This window comes from Nyctereutes procyonoides, unplaced genomic scaffold (genome assembly GCF_905146905.1).
Source record: "Nyctereutes procyonoides isolate TBG_1078 unplaced genomic scaffold, NYPRO_anot_genome, whole genome shotgun sequence".
Classification (NCBI taxonomy): Eukaryota; Metazoa; Chordata; class Mammalia; order Carnivora; family Canidae; genus Nyctereutes; species Nyctereutes procyonoides.
In genome coordinates, this window is record NW_026575153.1 from 2,454,084 (window position 1) to 2,470,427 (window position 16,344).

Genomic DNA, 16,344 nt, shown 5'->3' on the forward strand with positions numbered 1-16,344 from the left:
TCTTTCTTTCTCTTCTTTCTTTCTTTCTTCTTTCTTTCTTTTTTTCTTTCTTCTTTCTTTCTTTTTTTCTTTCTTCTTTCTTTCTTTTCTTTCTTTCTTTTTTCTTTTCTTTCTTTCTGTCTTTCTTTCTTTCTTTCTTTCTTTCTTTCTTTCTTCTTTCTTTTCCTTCCTTCCTTCCTTCCTTCCTTCCTTCCTTCCTTCCTTCCTTCCTTCCTTCTTTTTTTTTTTTCCTTTACTTTATGGAAACAAGATTCTGGGATGGGCTTATTAGAGGCTTGGTGCTTTTTAGGCCAAGGATTTTCTGCGGCAGCTAATCGGGCCCACGGTTACCCGCTTGCAGTGGGTTTTGGCTTTCCCCTGTCCTGTGCAAAGGGAGCGTACAGGCATGAAAGGGAGCTGGATCAGTGCTTTACCCTTTATAGACTTTCTTTGCTTTTCTCCAGAACACCACAGCAGGGATTCCTTTTAATGAGCAATGACTGGAGTGTGTAGGTTTTATTTTTGGAATTTGCTAAACTTTTGAAAAATCGCATACAATGGCTTCTCTTGTAAATGATAGAGAAGTGGCAGACTGGTTAGCTATAGAGACACTGGAGGCTGACTCCCTGGGTTCATATCTCAGCTCCACCACTTACTAGCTCTGAGATTTGGGGTGGTGGGGTGGTGGTGGTGGTATTTAACATCTCCAGGCAGGCCTTGGCTTTCTCAAAAAGCAGGTTGGGATGTCCCCATGCTAGGCTGTGATGAGTATTAATAGAATAACATGTACTCCTGAGAAAAGCACTTGGCAGTGTGGTATCTGAGAGTTGTTTTCAGCGTTAGTCCTTCATTGTGGTTTACATTGTTGTATCCTCTAGGAAATTCCTTTTTATCATATCTGGAGTGGGTCGCAAAGAAACCTCCACTGCACGTTCACCCTGGAAAGATTTAGCCTGAACACAGTGGAGCTGGTTTGCAAACTCTGCGTGCGACAGGTGGAAGGAGAAGGGCAGATCTTCCAGCTACACTGCACCGTGTCAGAGGTAAGAAGCTCCTGCCTCAGAAACCAGGAGAGAGGGCAGCCCCGGTGGTGGCTCGGCGGTTTGGCACCGCCTTCGGTCCGGGGCGTGATCCTGGAGAGCCGGGATGGAGTCCCACGTTGGGCTCCTTGCATGGAGCCTGCTTCTCCAACTCTGCCTGTGACTCTGTGTCTCTCAATAAATAAATAAAATCTTTTAAAAAAGAAAAGAAAAAAGAAACCAGGAGAGAGACTGACCTTGGGAAGGGGTGGGAGGGGGCGTGGAGGGTAGCGGTGTCTCAGCAGAGGCCATGTAGGAAGTCCTGAAACGCTTAGATGGGTCCTATTTATTAATAGGATAATATTTTTAGTGAACTCGTCAGGGAGCTAGCTATATAGAAGAATATAATAGGAGATCCTTTTTGAAGAGTAAGTCTTTTGTATTTTATGACATGAATTTAAGGTCACGTTGTAACTTTTTACAGCAGACCCGAACCTCAGGCGCCAGGTAGGATGTAAGTGGCGCGTACGTGGCGTGGCTCTCCCCAGAGCAGCCTCGGGGTGCCAGGTCCTCCCGTCCCCCTTCGGAACAGGGGAGCCCCTCCACAGGGAGGAACAAAGGGAAAGGAGCCAAATGGTCAGAAGGCCCAGCTCGAGCCGCTGGCTGCACCACCCAGAGCCCAGGACTGTCCTATCTTAACACTACGGCAGGACAGTCGAGGATTTCGAAGGCGACTTCTCGCTCGCTGTCTCACCACGGTGACGGTGACGGTGACGAGTGAAATGCCCCCCGCACCGTGTGGCTGCGCTCCATGTCCTGCTTGAAGACGGTCTCCCTCAGCACAAGGCTCGGGGCGCCCCAGGCCTCTTCCCCACAGCTGCCCAGCCCAGCCGCGGCCACCACGTCCTGCTGTAGTTCCATGAGACTTTTGCCTCATAAACAACTTTAGTCACAGCCCCCAGTGACATTCATAAGGAGTGATGTCGGTGTCAGGGCGCCGTGGCAACCGCGGCCTCAGGCGCAGGCCTATCTCCCAGGCGCACAGCACCACCCCTGCTGGCTCCGAGGGTGTTTTCACTTCCCAAGCCCAGCAGGGCTGCAAAGTTCAATAACCTCCCAGCTCCAGTGACAACAAAGGCTGCGGAATTTTGGAGGGGGGCGACGACGTCTGCTCCTTTGATGCCTGCTTTCTGTTCAGTGTGGACGTTTGCTGTGTGATGAAAGCTGGATGCGGCGGGCCCGAGTGAAAGGGAGCTGCCCAGTCCCGCTTAACACCCAGCCCCCAGCCAGAGCCTCCCCCCACCCCCCGCCCATCGCAGAGCCCAGACAGTTCTGCAAAGTGCCATCACAATTGAAGGACTTTCGTCCTTGTGCCAACGGAGAGGAAAGATGATTTCTTTTGCAACTTGGTGGCAGAGAGGCCGGCCTCTGGTGCGCCGAGCAGAGCAGAGGAACACATGTCACTGAGGGAAGGGCAGAAATGACTGGAGTCAGATGACTTTGGGGATTAGGGGGCACTCTGCTGCCTTTACTTCTGGGTCACTGAGTCCCACCGCTGTGGTTAGCATCTGAATGCGGGTGCGTGCAGCCACAGAGGGGAACTGGGGACATGTGGGGCTGGGTACTGACGTAGAGGAGCAAGGCTCAGCTCTGAACAATTGATTCTGGAGAGCCCTGAGACCTGGATCCCCATCAAAAGCTCCGGGTAGGGGTATATTGTGACTGATAAAGCATAACCAAACAGAGAGAAGAGGCCATTTGTGGTTTCTTTCTCCTGCACAGGCCTCCTTCCTAGGGTCACAGGGCTAGCTGGCAGGTGGGCTGGGGTTGCAGTTCCAAAGTGCTGTCTTCCGAGAATGAGGATGAGCTGACTTGCCAGGAATGCACTGCCCCCTCCCCAGTTGCCCACCACTCAAGGCACTCACCAGCAGTCATTTATAAAGCCATGGCCCTTGGCCTCTCCAGTCAAGAAGGACCTGTTGCCGCCCAGGGAGACCAGGCTGTGCTTGACATAGACCGCGGGGATGTCAGGGGTTGGCCAGTTGTTCCTCGCTGGGTACTCTGGCCAGAGACTGCTTAACAAGAGACAAAGCCTTTAGTCTCACAGAGAAGGAGTCTACGAATGAAAATGTCTGAAGGAGTAAAAGTAGGGGCCCGAATGCATGCCCAAATGTAAATAATGAAAGGTTTTACTTTTCTTTATTTTTTTAAAGAGGGATATGCGGGGAATAGTAACAGGGAAATTACCCATCAACATCCAGGGAAAAATCAGTGTAGAGAAGAGGAGGAAATTCAAAGTCTCTTCAGGCCTTCTACTTAGTTTCAGCTCTACACAGACACCCATGGTAGGAAATTCCCAAATGGACAGTTCCACTGGGACATGAACTATCACCTCACCCCTCCCGCCTCAGGTTCCTCATGGGTAAAATGAAGTCTGGGGTGTGTCATGAGAGACAAACGAGTGAATGTTAGTAGGTGCCCTGAACGGAACTTGGCTCCTGGCACATGTTCAGCTGCTGGTGGTCAGTACTGCTCCACTGATGCCGTTAGGATTCCGGAGTTCTTGAGTAAACTCTGCCTCGACCATCTGTGGCATCTGTCATCAAACTTTAGATTCCCTTTCTATCAAAATCATAAAACCTCAGTCAGCCACTAGAAAAAATAAAGGAGTGAAAAATAAATCTCAATAAGTAAATGAATACATACTAGTTCCCAGAGTAAAGAAGGCAGCTTATCTTCCCGGTTTGGTTTATCACACCTTGCCTCAGTTCACAGCTTTGAACCCAGGAAAAGGTGGGACTTCGGGAGGCAGTCTGAGTCCTCTGCCTTATGAATAGATTCCCGGATAATAGTCACGATTATAGTTTCCCACATTTGCTACACCTTACGACCGCTTTCTGTACACATTTTGTACATGAAGAAGAATATTTAAAATGTGCAAAGTAACACCACCCTGCTGTACTCACCCCGTCTACTTACTCTTCAGTTTTCTGTTACCTGTTACCTGTTTAAACAACCGTCAGGAAAATCTAGCTCTTTGGCGGTGACTTCCAGAAGAAGAGTCAGGCTACGGGAGCGGAAAGTTGGTTCTCCCACACAGCGCCGAAAACGTGTGCTGTCACCCACAGCAGCTGTTTGGCTAATGTTGAAAAATCATATGTTTAACTGAGGGAATCATGGCATCGGAGACAGATGGTACCGGTATTGTAAACGATTATTGCAATAAGTGTTCTGTGAGAGTAAACCCTACTCCTACCTGGAAGTGAAGGCAGAAGGAATAGCAACTGAAATTGTTAGATGAAATGGAAATGTCTATTTTTCTTTTACCTCCAAGCCTCCTGTTGGCCGTCTGATAAGAGAGACAAGAAATTATGCCCTCTTGGGCCTATTTCATCCACAGAGAAATAAATAGGCCCAGTAGCCAAGGCTGGTGACTCAGGCCTTGGAGGGTCACGTGAAAGTGGTGAAGGTTTTAACTCACTAGAAAAAGGACGGCAACGTGAATATGTGGCAGACCTTCTCGAGTGGCATGCCTGCCTTCATTTCAGGATTTGACAGTGAAAAGAGCCATATTATTAGTCACATTTACTTGGAAAGAAGCTCAACACACCACTGGGCTTCTGTCAGGAGACAGCTTCAGACTCTTTCTGTAGCAGGAAAAATATTGTCTCTCATTTCAACAAATATGAATTGAGGAGCTTCTCTGTGCAGGGCACTGGGCTGATATCATAGGAATTCTGAGGATGACAAAAATACTTTAATCTCCAAGAAATCATAGGAATCAAAAGAAGTAGCATATAAATAAGGCCAGCGTGCCTAGGGCAGAATGTGTGGGTCGGGAAAAGTGCTGCCAGAGGTCCCAGGTTGGTGGCTTTGGGTGGCTTTGCTCAGGGGAGGCATGAGGACACGTCTTTGGCCCAGACTTTGAGGGGTTTGCCCGAGAGAGATTAAGGGAAAAAGAACAATCAGAGGTATGGCCTTAAATAAAAGGCGCTTGGAACAGTGAGTGGTCCAGTCTGAAACGAGTTTGAGTCCTGTCCAGGCAACCCGAGGAAGGGATGGATCTGATTGCCAAGCAGTGGGGGGAGGAGGGAGCCAGCCCCTCCTCCACATCAGGCCAGGCTCCGTACTACACAGGCATCACCTCTGGAGCCTCCCACCAGCCGATGAGGCAGGCGGTGCAGATACCCCTCATGCCTGAGTAAAAGTGAGGACTCTGTGTGGTCGGAGGAGCATTTAAAGGTTCTTAATGAGAGAGAGGGAGAGAGAGAAGGAGAAACATCAGTGTGGCACTTCAGTAAGAATTCGTCTGACAGACTGAGACCACAGGCAAGCCATAAGGAGATGTTGTGGTCACGGACAAGAAGAGTCTCTGGGGAACAAAGTCACAGCTACACAAAACAGACCCCTCAAAGTGCAAACTCAACCTTCCTTGCCAGCAAGGGATGGTCACATTTGGGGATATGGTGGCTTTCCTTCTAGGCCCTGTTTTTACTGTCCACACAGGAAGAAGCATCTCAGCCTGGGTGATGGCACTAAGTTGTGGAAATACCATGTGATTTCTCCTCACCTCCACCTTCTCAACCCCTTGCATACTTTTCCCCCCCTAATACAAGTGCTGAAGGGCTTTGGTTCAGAAATCCCCAACATAAATCCGTTGATAAACACCACCACCTGCCCCCAGGTCACTCTTCTGGTCCCTTTAGTTTAAGCCCTGTGCCTGTGAGGTCAGAAGCCCTCTCTTCTCAGGGTCCTTTGGAAGGAGCTCTGCCAGGTTCGGGGAAAGATCTGTAGGCCACTTCCCCATTCAGGGACTCCAACTCCCATTTACTACTAATGTGTTTCATTCCCACCAGTCCTTTAGCTGGTATGTGCTGGAGCTAACACAGAGGAGCAAATGGGATCCTCAGAGTCTCAGTTTGCCACTTTGGGGGTTTTGAGGCCAGATACCGTGATGACAGCCAACACCACCGTGTGTATTATGGCAAAGAATTTGTTTTGCCCTAATGTGCCCTACAAGTCCTGATGGACCCTATGCGGTGGGATTGCACAGGCCTAGCAGTGAGAGTTGGCAGTTGGCCCCAGGATACAGAGTATGCTGGGGACACAGACAGCGGTGATGCCTACGGCACAGGAGCAACCAGATTTGGGGGGCTCTGGGCAGTGGTGGCACTGACCCCCCCTGAGCTCAGCCCTCTGCATGACACCAGAGACTTCATGATGATTCAAAATGTGTATGGCTAGTTTATCCTGCAGCAACTACTTATGTACACCAAAGAGTTACCTGCTTTGAAAGAGAACGAGAGGGGGGGGAGGGGGGAAAGATGACATTTAAAGTAGATAAAGTAGATTTTCTTTTATTGCTTTAATAGTTCCCAGGCAACATTTGCTTTTGCTTTTCCAACCAGCAGAAGTGATCAGAAAATGATTAGAGGTTCTCCTGCAGATGAAATTCAGATTTTGCATTTGTGCTGTTTTATGAGCTGAAACTATTTTAAGAGCCAATTTATGGTTTTCTCTCCTAAAATTAGATTTAACAAAAATAAGGGTGTACAGCAATCGGAGGATGCCATTAGCGCTTGCCCTAAGGCAATCTACTGTGTTCATCATTTTCTTTAAAAAAAATTAGTCTTAATTTGATACCATTTGGAGGAGAGCTGTGTTCCATCAGATTCAACAAAAGCAGAACTGACTCTTCTTCTGCAGAGGTTAGAGAGAGAATTTACTTGGACATTTGCCCACGGCATTCCCCTCCGGGTCAGACAGTTTCTAGAAACTCTGAACTTCCAGCCTTCTCTAATCTCAGATCTGTTCATTCTCAAAGAACTGCCCTTTTGAACATTTCTCCCCTCTTGAAATCTAAACCTTTAGGAGTATTGATAGTCCTCTCTCCTCTTTCATCCTGAAAAGGATGAGAGAAAAGCTGTTGCCGTATCACACCAGAGCTTCCGCCTCACCCGGTCCATAGCAGAACCTGTCCATCCAAGGCTATGCAAACTCAGCACAGAACACACTTTTTCTTCTCAACCAGGTCACCACTTTCGGCCTGGGAGAAGGCCTTCTTACCAAGAGGAATAGCACTCATTTTCTTCTTATTGCTCAAAGCAAGGCATTGTGTTGATTGGTTCAATAGAGATGGCTTTTGTCTTTGGAAATAATGCTGTGTTGTTTCTATGCGTGAACTACAGGAACCTACTGGCATCGATCTGCCTCTGTTGGACCCAGCGAGCACCATCACCACCATGACGGGACCCGGTGCTTTTAGCATCCCTCCCCCTATCCGGCAGAAGCTCTGTAGCAGCCTGGACGCTCCACAGACAAGAGGTCATGACTGGAGGATGCTGGCCCATAAGCTGAACCTGGACAGGTGGGTATGGCCAGGCTTCAGGACTGGTTTCCATTAGACATACAGCTCCGAGGCTGGTAACTGTTAGATTTAGGGCAGCATTCGTGTTTGGTTTAGTTTGGTTTGGTTTTCCTATCCATCCATTTACTTTTCATTCTGCAAACCTGTATGAAGCTTCTTTTTTTTTGGATCTTGCACCGTGGTCTTGCAAACACATTGTTGAGAATAGATATTCTGGGCTTATCTCACAAGGTAAGTATCGATCGACTTTTGTGATCCACTTTGCAAAGCTGATGGGCTAAATCCCCCTAAATGATATATCCATTCACTTAGAGTAATTGTCTTTCCTCATCCCCTGTCCAGCAAGACCTAATGCTGGATGGTTAATTAACATGCTAATCACCGCATTGATACCGAGTTATAAGGACAGCTCAAGAGCCTCCTCTTTGTGGACTCTTGCCATCACTACCGAGCACAGGACATGGCATGACCTGTCAAAGATGATCAGAGCCTGAGCTGGAAAGAAAACATAAGTGTCTTGATTTCCTGTTTAGGATATGACCCATAGACATCTCATCTCTTAAATTATCTTACTCAGAGTTGAGGTTAACAAAGTTAAGCATCGCATCTCCTGTCCGGGGCTGATCTAATTAAGTGTGTGCTAGTTCTTTAGGACGGCTCACTGTAAACCACAGCTTCTCCCGGGGGACCAGATACTTTAAAAAGACAAATGGAGACACGGAAGGGCTTAGTACAAACTGCAGAGAAAACAGATCTGTAAATCTCACCACTCAGCACACTTTCCCGTTCCCAATTACAGGTACTTGAATTACTTTGCCACCAAATCCAGCCCAACTGGTGTAATCCTGGATCTCTGGGAAGCACAGAACTTCCCAGATGGAAACTTGAGCGTGCTGGCGGCTGTCCTGGAAGAAATGGGAAGACACGAAACGGTAGTGTCTTTAGCAGCGGAAGGGCAGTATTGACCCATGCTGGGACTGGAAACGCAAGATGGGAATGCACAGGGGGTCTGTGGCCGACCAGGGCATGGCCATTGAGAAGGAAATCCAGAGTAGACCTAGACCGATGAGTTTCACAGGCAAGACTGCAAGCAGGAGAGAGAAAGCAGACCCAACTGCTGACACACATGCCCACTACACTTGGACATCATCACAGGAGTTAAGAACAATTGTGTAAATTTGTACCTTGAATTTAGAAATCAACCTAATTTTCCTCTTAGTTGGGCTGTATGCTGTGTGGTACAGGATCTTACAGTTTCCTAGGAAACGCTTTTTATTGCTATCCAGGTATATGGATAAACTTTCTTAACAAACCCAATTTCTACAAACGTTGTTTACATCAAATTGGACAGGGATGCAGACACTGTCCATGGCTCGTTCTATTTTTGTTTGAATCATTTGAAGTTGAAGCTGTGGACGGTTTGTTGTGTCTATTTCAGATTAGTAATTTACTGAGAAATCACAGACTTTTGCTACAAATTGTGTGCATCAAGTGTCTCAGATAATCCTCCCATCGGTGTTCTGTTTCTAGAACTTGTAGAACCAGTGTTACTGTTTGTATCAGGGAAGTGGAGAATCTAAGCCTAAAGGAGAAAGAAGGAAGATTCCTTACTCCTTGAGGGTGCGATGGGCACCCTCTGGGAATAAAGCTGTAGCATTGCAGGGAAGACGGTGATTCATGTTCAGCCACACAAACAAGCATTTCTTCACCACATGTGTGTTTCTAAGATGCAATTTGAAGTTTTTTTTTTATTAAGGTATCATTATTATCATTATTATTATTATTGATGAGTATTTACAAGTATTCTAGTAAAAGGATTTTCTTTTAAATTCTGTTTTTCTTAGCAGTGCTGTTAGTATCTAGATATTGACTAGACCTTCCTCACCTTCTGACATAATCAGGTGGGTGTGGTCACCAATTTAATGAAACAGGCTTTGCTTCCTTGACCTTCTCTCTTTCTTGTGTCCCTCTGCCCCAGAAACGAAGTCAATGCTTACTGGCTTTGTCAGTCTCTTCCCTAAGCTGGCTCTGGCAAGGTCTTTTTCCTCCAAGTCTTGTTGTGGGAAGCGTTCTCTACTAAAGTTCACAAACTATTCTTAATATTGCTGTTCTGTGACCGCACACTGACTCCCCCTGGGGCAGTGTGCTCAGAGGAACAGCCTCTGAACTGGCAACTGGAAAACCAGTTCTCACTCTGGGTTTGTTATTGTCCAGGTGTGTTACCCTGGGAAAGTTCTCTAGCCTCCCTGAACCTCAGTTCTCTCACGTGTCAAATAGAGGGGGTGGAGGTAGTGGGTATTCTCAAGGTCCTAAAATGCTGGACTTCTACTGTGATGTCTCCAGTTTCATTCATCAATCCGAGGACCACCACGGACTCTGACCTGGATCATTTAACGAGTCCGCTAGTCTCTTGCCCAGGCTACAGTAGCCTTCTAAACAGTCTCAGCTTGAAAGAGGACGATTCTAACCTGTAACCTGTTTGTCAGGCTTTCAAGCCTTGTCTTTGTGCTGCTTGCCAAGAGACAGCATCCCTTTATGTTCATTTTCTTTCTTCTCTTGGAACCACTTGCCTTCCTGATTGATGGCAACTTATGTTCTATTATGGTCTTAATCTAACTTTTTTTAAATCAAAAAAAATTAACTAGGAAGTAGTCCAAAGACTACTTTGTGTAAACTACGGCATTTCCTTAGAACTGTCACCGGCTCTTTGTTTTAACCTGAGGACTTAAATCATTCAGCAAGTGAGAAATAAAGGGTCAGTAGCCCAGTAGCCAAACCACAACTGAACAACAAGCACCCATGTGGATGAATCAGAACCTTCAAAACATGGCTGTGGTTGACTTTTGGGCTGGAGGGTTACAGGTTGCTGACTGCAGTTGAATTAGAAATCATTTTATATTTTTTCCTTCTTCTTTACACATATGTTTTCTCTTCTATTTTGGTGACTTCTTGATATTCCCAAGACTCCTCCATCTTCATCATTGAGGAACTACTGATACTTTGGTATGGAGCCTCTTCTTTCACCCCTTTTGTTCCTTATCTTCTCTATTAGGCATATATTCCATAACCTCTCTCTCTCAGGCCACCCAGGCACCATAAATATATGTGACACTAATGTTAAAGGAAGAGATTGCAGTAATAAACAATTTGGTGATGATGTTTGTACCAATGCATATTTGACCAAAAGATAGTAACACTGTATTCTACATAAAAAGATTTTTAAATAGATATTTTTAAGAGGAGGAGGAGGAAAGAGAGCGCTTGTTCATTACTTCAGTTTGAAATAATTTCTCAAGATTGCTTATCATTACTGGTTTGGGAGCTGTCATCTATGGAAATCAAGAATTAGAAATCTGAAGGATGCTCAAAGGAACTTCCATGCCTAGTGAAAAGGAAAGAGTGGTTAATTCCTTATAAGTGAGGTACTTATCTGTCATGGAACCTGTTATGCTCCCCATCAGGTGAATGGCAACTCCCTTATATACAACACATCATTTATGTCAAATAATTTTCACTACGAATTCTGATTTCCTTTTCCTTTGGAGGAAAATAATAGCTGTTAGATTGCTCTCAAACTTAGAAGGTCCAGACCCAACAGTTCATTTCACAGAGAGCCACTTCATCATTCTTTGTGACATGTCCCGCCTTTGATTCCTAGGGCTTCTATATAGCTTATGGGGAAGGACATGCTTACTTCATTTGGATGGGAGGGGGAGGTGGGGGGGGGGTGGAAAACCACCTATCACTTGTGCATGGTGCCATCTAGTGGTGCCCAACAAAATCTACCCTGAGTTTAACAATTTACTAAAAGTTGTTTGACAAAGGGAATTAATAGCTAAAGAGTCAACAGGACTTTATGACAGATAGATGTGGGTAAATTCTCACCTCAAATATACATTTTCTTATTGTCACACTTTTTTACTTAAATTACCCATAGCAAAATTACACTGAGGCGAGTATGTTATCAACTCCTTCACACACAATAGGTCTCAAGTTGGTTTTTGGTAATAGAAATGATAGAAATACATAAGTATCTGTATAAAACACTTTCTGAAGAGTTGTCATTTTGAACATTTACATTTTTGATTGGGCTTTATATGTTTTCAGTCTTCTTACTTTTAGTTCTCTAATACTTATTTTTGGAAATGTAAGAAAGCATTCACTTTGAAATGTTTTATAGATGCAAGTGAGAGAACTGTATCTAAGGAAGCAAGAATTGTAATTACTAATCCAGGACTAGAAAGAAGCTTCCTTTCTTCTGAGTTTGCCTGTCTAAGGGCAGAGGTTTCATCATATTTTCATTTTCTTCTCACCACATTCATTCAGTTTTCCTTAGAGTGATCTGGAAGGAATAGACATTAGATTCAGAATTGGTGACTGGACTCACCGTGATGACAAACATGTAACAGCTAACAGCCTTTTCACAAACTGTGTGGACACGAATGTGGATACTCACCTCCACTAAAAGGAAGAATCCCCATCCTCACATGATCAATATAAGCTCTTCCAAGGCAGGGCAACATTTTGGGTCAGGTATCCAATATTAAACTGTATGACCATTACCCATTTTCATGTATACAATTATTTTAGAGATTTTACTCTCTCAACTTTCAAACAGTAGAGCCATTCTTTAGGAAGAAGTCATGGAGTCTGAGTTTAGGACACTCTGGAAATTAGACATTTTGTGATTTTTTAAAAGCTATTTCTCCTATAAGTTAGATACAGCATTCAAAGTAAGCATTCAGATGGTGGAATCCATTGTACTTCTGGAGAGGAGCAAACAAGGCTCTCATCTTAAGTATCCCCATGCGTATCACTGTCAGGGCCACAGCAGCTATGCTTTTGGTCCATTTTTGTCAGCAGCGTGTGAGGAAGGGAGCCAGTAAAGGTGATCACTAACTTCCCAGAATTCACAAGCCTTTGCCAGTATAAGGTCTGCCCCCATGGGGCCAAGCAAATAAAAACTATGTAAGGACCTGCAAAACGAGTGTAAAGAAAGTGGAAAAAGTTTACATGTTGAATTTTCAGTCTTCAAGTTGAATGCGAGCTTTAGCTTTTGCTGAGCAGTTGCTCTGGACAAGTTACCCATTTCACACAGAGACCTCAGTGCAAGTCCAAGGCCAATGAGGGAAAGGATGACCATGCAAACAGCTGAAATGAAACTAGGTTTTATCCATCTTCTTTGAGAATAGACGAGCTTTTGTGATTCAGAATGTTGTTGCTAAAAGCCAATTATTTGTAAAGATGATAGTGGTCAATGAGCATTAGATTTTATAGATCCGATAAGGAAAATATTTTTATTATTAATTATCTCAAGGTAATAAAACATTTTTTTACCTTCCGAGTGCCTCATGGGACCAACTATTACACTCTGGGTTTTTGTTTTTGTGAGTTGTTTTTTTTTCTTTTAACCTTACTGAGCTAATGTTGACTAAAATCTTTAGATCTTTGCCTCTGTGCAATGAAGTACTGTTTCTCTACCCTAAGAAACCTATTTGTATAATCTCTGGCTGTAATTATCACTTTGAAAGATTTCCTTTGCATCTGTAATGATTTTTTTTTTAATGGAATAAGGCATAAGGGGAATAAATACATTGCAACCAATGTTAATGTAGACCTGTGACCCTATAGGTCAAGTTAGCCAAATGGAGTCATAGGTATTTCCAGAATTCATGCCTGAAACCTGCTACTTTTGAAAAGCAGGGAGATGACATTGTAGGTCACTGGATACATTTTCCCTGTGAGCTAGGACTGACAATTTACTTCCCGACCCATCAGAGTAATTGGCCCTGTGGTCACTCCCATTGTCAGAAATCCAGCCTCTAAAAAAAAAAAAAAAAAAAAATCTGTCTTCAAGAGAGTTCACAGCTCCCCACTTTTCCAGTAGGCTTGTCTCCTCCCTGTATCAATTTTTGGTGGGATATTAATGATCTCAACTCAACCAAATGTAATATATGCCCCTAGACCTATTTCAGAGTGGTTGAGGGAGGCATCACCAGGACAAACCAACAGGAACTCTACAAGGGACCAGAACCATGCAACCCTAAGAGGCCATTTCCCAGCTGGCTGTGTTCTGAGACTCGGGTATTGAAGAGTTCTTCCAGAATCCCAAATTGGGAATCTCTGCACAGCATCACAAGAGCTGTGGCCAACCAGTCGTTGAGAATTAAACAAGGAAGCTGCCCCAAAATACAGTCAGCTGCCCACCAGGCAAAGAGTTTGCTGCTGTATACCAGCCTCTTCACTTGCCATTTCAGATTTGTGCCTTGGCAAAACTAGAAGTTGCCGAAGACCATGAGACTTCGGGGTCCCTTATAAATATCTTCAAATTCTATGTGCCATCCTTCAATTCCAAAGATCTATTGGAATTGACACTATCAGAGCTGCTGTTGAACTCGATGGCACTGACCCGGAGGGGGGGGAACCCTCATTTCTGGAGTGCAGAATCTGAACTGTAGGCAGGTGATCGCTGAGCAGTAGCCTAGGAGTCCATGAGCCCTTGACCTGTGAACCTCGGCAGTATGTTGAGGCCACATCCAGGAATCACAACCTGAGCTATCTTCTACATGTTAAAACAAACCTGTCTTAGAACAGCTTTAAAAAGCAAGAAATCAACAGCCAGTGGAAAATGCCTTTGCCTTTTTATATTCTTAAAGTCTCACGTGATGCCATCATAGGGGTATGAGTTCAAATGTGTACCCCTCCTGGCCTAGGGCGAAAAGAGGATGGCTGTCAGAACAAGTTGAGCGAGTGATTTGCATTCTCCCCTTCGCTCTTCGCTAGACCTGCCATTGGTGGTGGAGCCCTCGCCCCCCAGACAGAATGCATTTCAGCCCAATTGCAGGGAATATCATCACTGTGTGTGTGTGTGTGTTGGATGTCAGTGTTGGATGTGTTCACTGAGTTTAATGTTGAGCTGTAGCAAGTTGGTGACCTTCCTCTTTGCTCCTTCTAAAGAAGACAGGTAATGTTTGCCAGAGAGAGATCCCCAGGCGTCGGTGTCGAAGAGCCTGTGTCATCCACTGCTGTTCCCTTTGGAACAGTTCAACTGCAGAAATGTCAGATTGAGATTTTGTGCTTTGTCACTTTTTTCTTTTTTGAAACACGACAACACAACTTTGGCTTTTCAGATACGGAACACTTCTTTTGTTGTTGTGGAGTTCCCTCTTGCTGTATCTTCTATGCAATTCCTTTTCAAGAAATTTCCTGGCGGAGGAGTGCTCTCCGGGCATCCCATCCGCCATGCCGCTGTGTGGTGGAGGTGAGGGATGCTAGCTCTGGGTGTGCCTCTTCTCTCTCCCTGCTGCCTCTCCCCATTTTTTCCTGCAGTCCCTCGGTTTGTAAATTGCCTGCATTTAATCTGTCAGCCAACATGTACAAAATGTAAGAAAGAATTTTTAAACAGGTAATAAATTATATTTATAAGCAACAGAGAGTGTTGCCTCCTTTGTTTCTCTTTCTTTTCTACGCCCAGTGTGGAGCCCAACTCGGGGCTTGAACTCGCAACCCTGAAATCAAGACCTCAGCTGAGATAGAGTCGGACACCTAACCAACTGAGCCACCTGGGCCCCCCTCCTCTGTTTCTTCATAACAAACACTCCTCTGTGTGAAGAGTCACCCTGTGTCTCTTCAGTAGCACAAAAAAAGCTCTTGGATTCTGCAAGGCTGGAAATCACAACCTCTCCTGGGGACCGGAGTCTAGAATGGGAGCTTCTCAAGCCTCTCTGTGCACTGGAAGTAGCCTTAGAAACTATTAGTGCCTGACTCCCAGGCCCAGAGATTCTGATTTTCTAGATCCAGGGTGTGGTTGTTACGAGCATTTAATGCCCCCAGGTGATAGTGATGAGCAGTCAGTGGGGAGAACCAGAGTCTCGGAACAGCTGCATCAGAAGGCCCCTGGGAGCTTGTGGATAAAAAGAATATGAGCCCCTGCCCCTGAGAGATTAGCTGTTAAATGAAGTTTGCAAAGCACTGCACTGATAGGGAGGAAATGAAAGGTGAGCCCAGTAACCCTGCATGCCCAGAGCTATAGCAAATGCCACCACACACATGCTCAGCTTGGCACAGGACCCCTGGTCACTCCTGGAGGTTGAGTAGGCAGAAGGCCCCGAGTGTGCAGCGGAGAGGGACTGCAAAACCCAAGCAGAATTTAAGGTGGCCCTTCCCGCAGTGAGACAACTACTTGGAGAAGTGCCCTTGGATGGACCGCAACCTGCCCACCCCTGCTCGGTGTGACCACAGGAGTGGGTAGCAATCATATCAACGCTGAGAAACCGCCCCCTCCTGAGGGCTGGGAGAAGGTGACTCCAGACGGACTTAAAGTGAGGGCCACAAATGTTTGTCAGTTCTAGGGAAGTGGTGACAATACGTAAACCAGATCCTGTGGCTAGAGAATTCAACTTCATCAAAAAAGATGAAAATATAATTGAAGAACCAAACAGTATTTCATAAAAAGCACGGGGTGGCACAGACTCCCCCCCTACTACCCACTGACCCCTACTTTGGAGCTTTGGTAGCTGGGATCTCTCTTGGGAAAGTCAAACCTAGAAGAGTTTCCAAACAGGTCAGTGCGGGCACTGAGACCCTACCTGGGTCGGAGCCACTAGGGAGCTCTGAGGCCTGGCCTCCTGCTGTGTGCGGCCTTCTCTGCCATCATAAGGGCACCAGGCAGAGAATGTTCCTCAGTCCCAGAGGTCTCTGCAGCTGAATTATTATGAGAACCTAGAGTAGATATGACTTTGCAGAAACAAAAGTCCTTCTGAGAATGGGGTCATCTCTATGTCACTGTTGTGACTAGAAAAAAAAAAAAAAAAACCTTAGAAAATGACCTGTGTCAAGAGAAGACTGTTCGCCTCAGCTGGGATGTATTATCCATCTGCCTTGAAGTCCTATGAACACCCACAGCGTACAGAACTGGGGCGTAGGGAGGGTAGAAGAAGTGTGCTTGCAGCAAAGTGTGACTTCTTCCGACCATCGCTA

General features: G+C 45.5%; 1 protein-coding gene across 1 annotated transcript in view; it reads left to right on the forward strand.

Moving 5' to 3' along the window:
* Nucleotides 1–11,016, forward strand: part of UNC5C (unc-5 netrin receptor C) — a 350,439-nt gene extending 339,423 nt beyond the window's left edge. Inside the window, exons 15-17 of the mRNA XM_055313260.1 lie at nt 858–1,022; nt 7,187–7,365; nt 8,165–11,016. Coding sequence (XP_055169235.1) covers nt 858–1,022; nt 7,187–7,365; nt 8,165–8,330 — 510 coding nt within the window. The 3' untranslated portion in view covers nt 8,331–11,016. The remainder of the gene's footprint in view (nt 1–857; nt 1,023–7,186; nt 7,366–8,164) is intronic.
* The last annotated feature ends 5,328 nt before the right edge of the window (nt 11,017–16,344 follow it).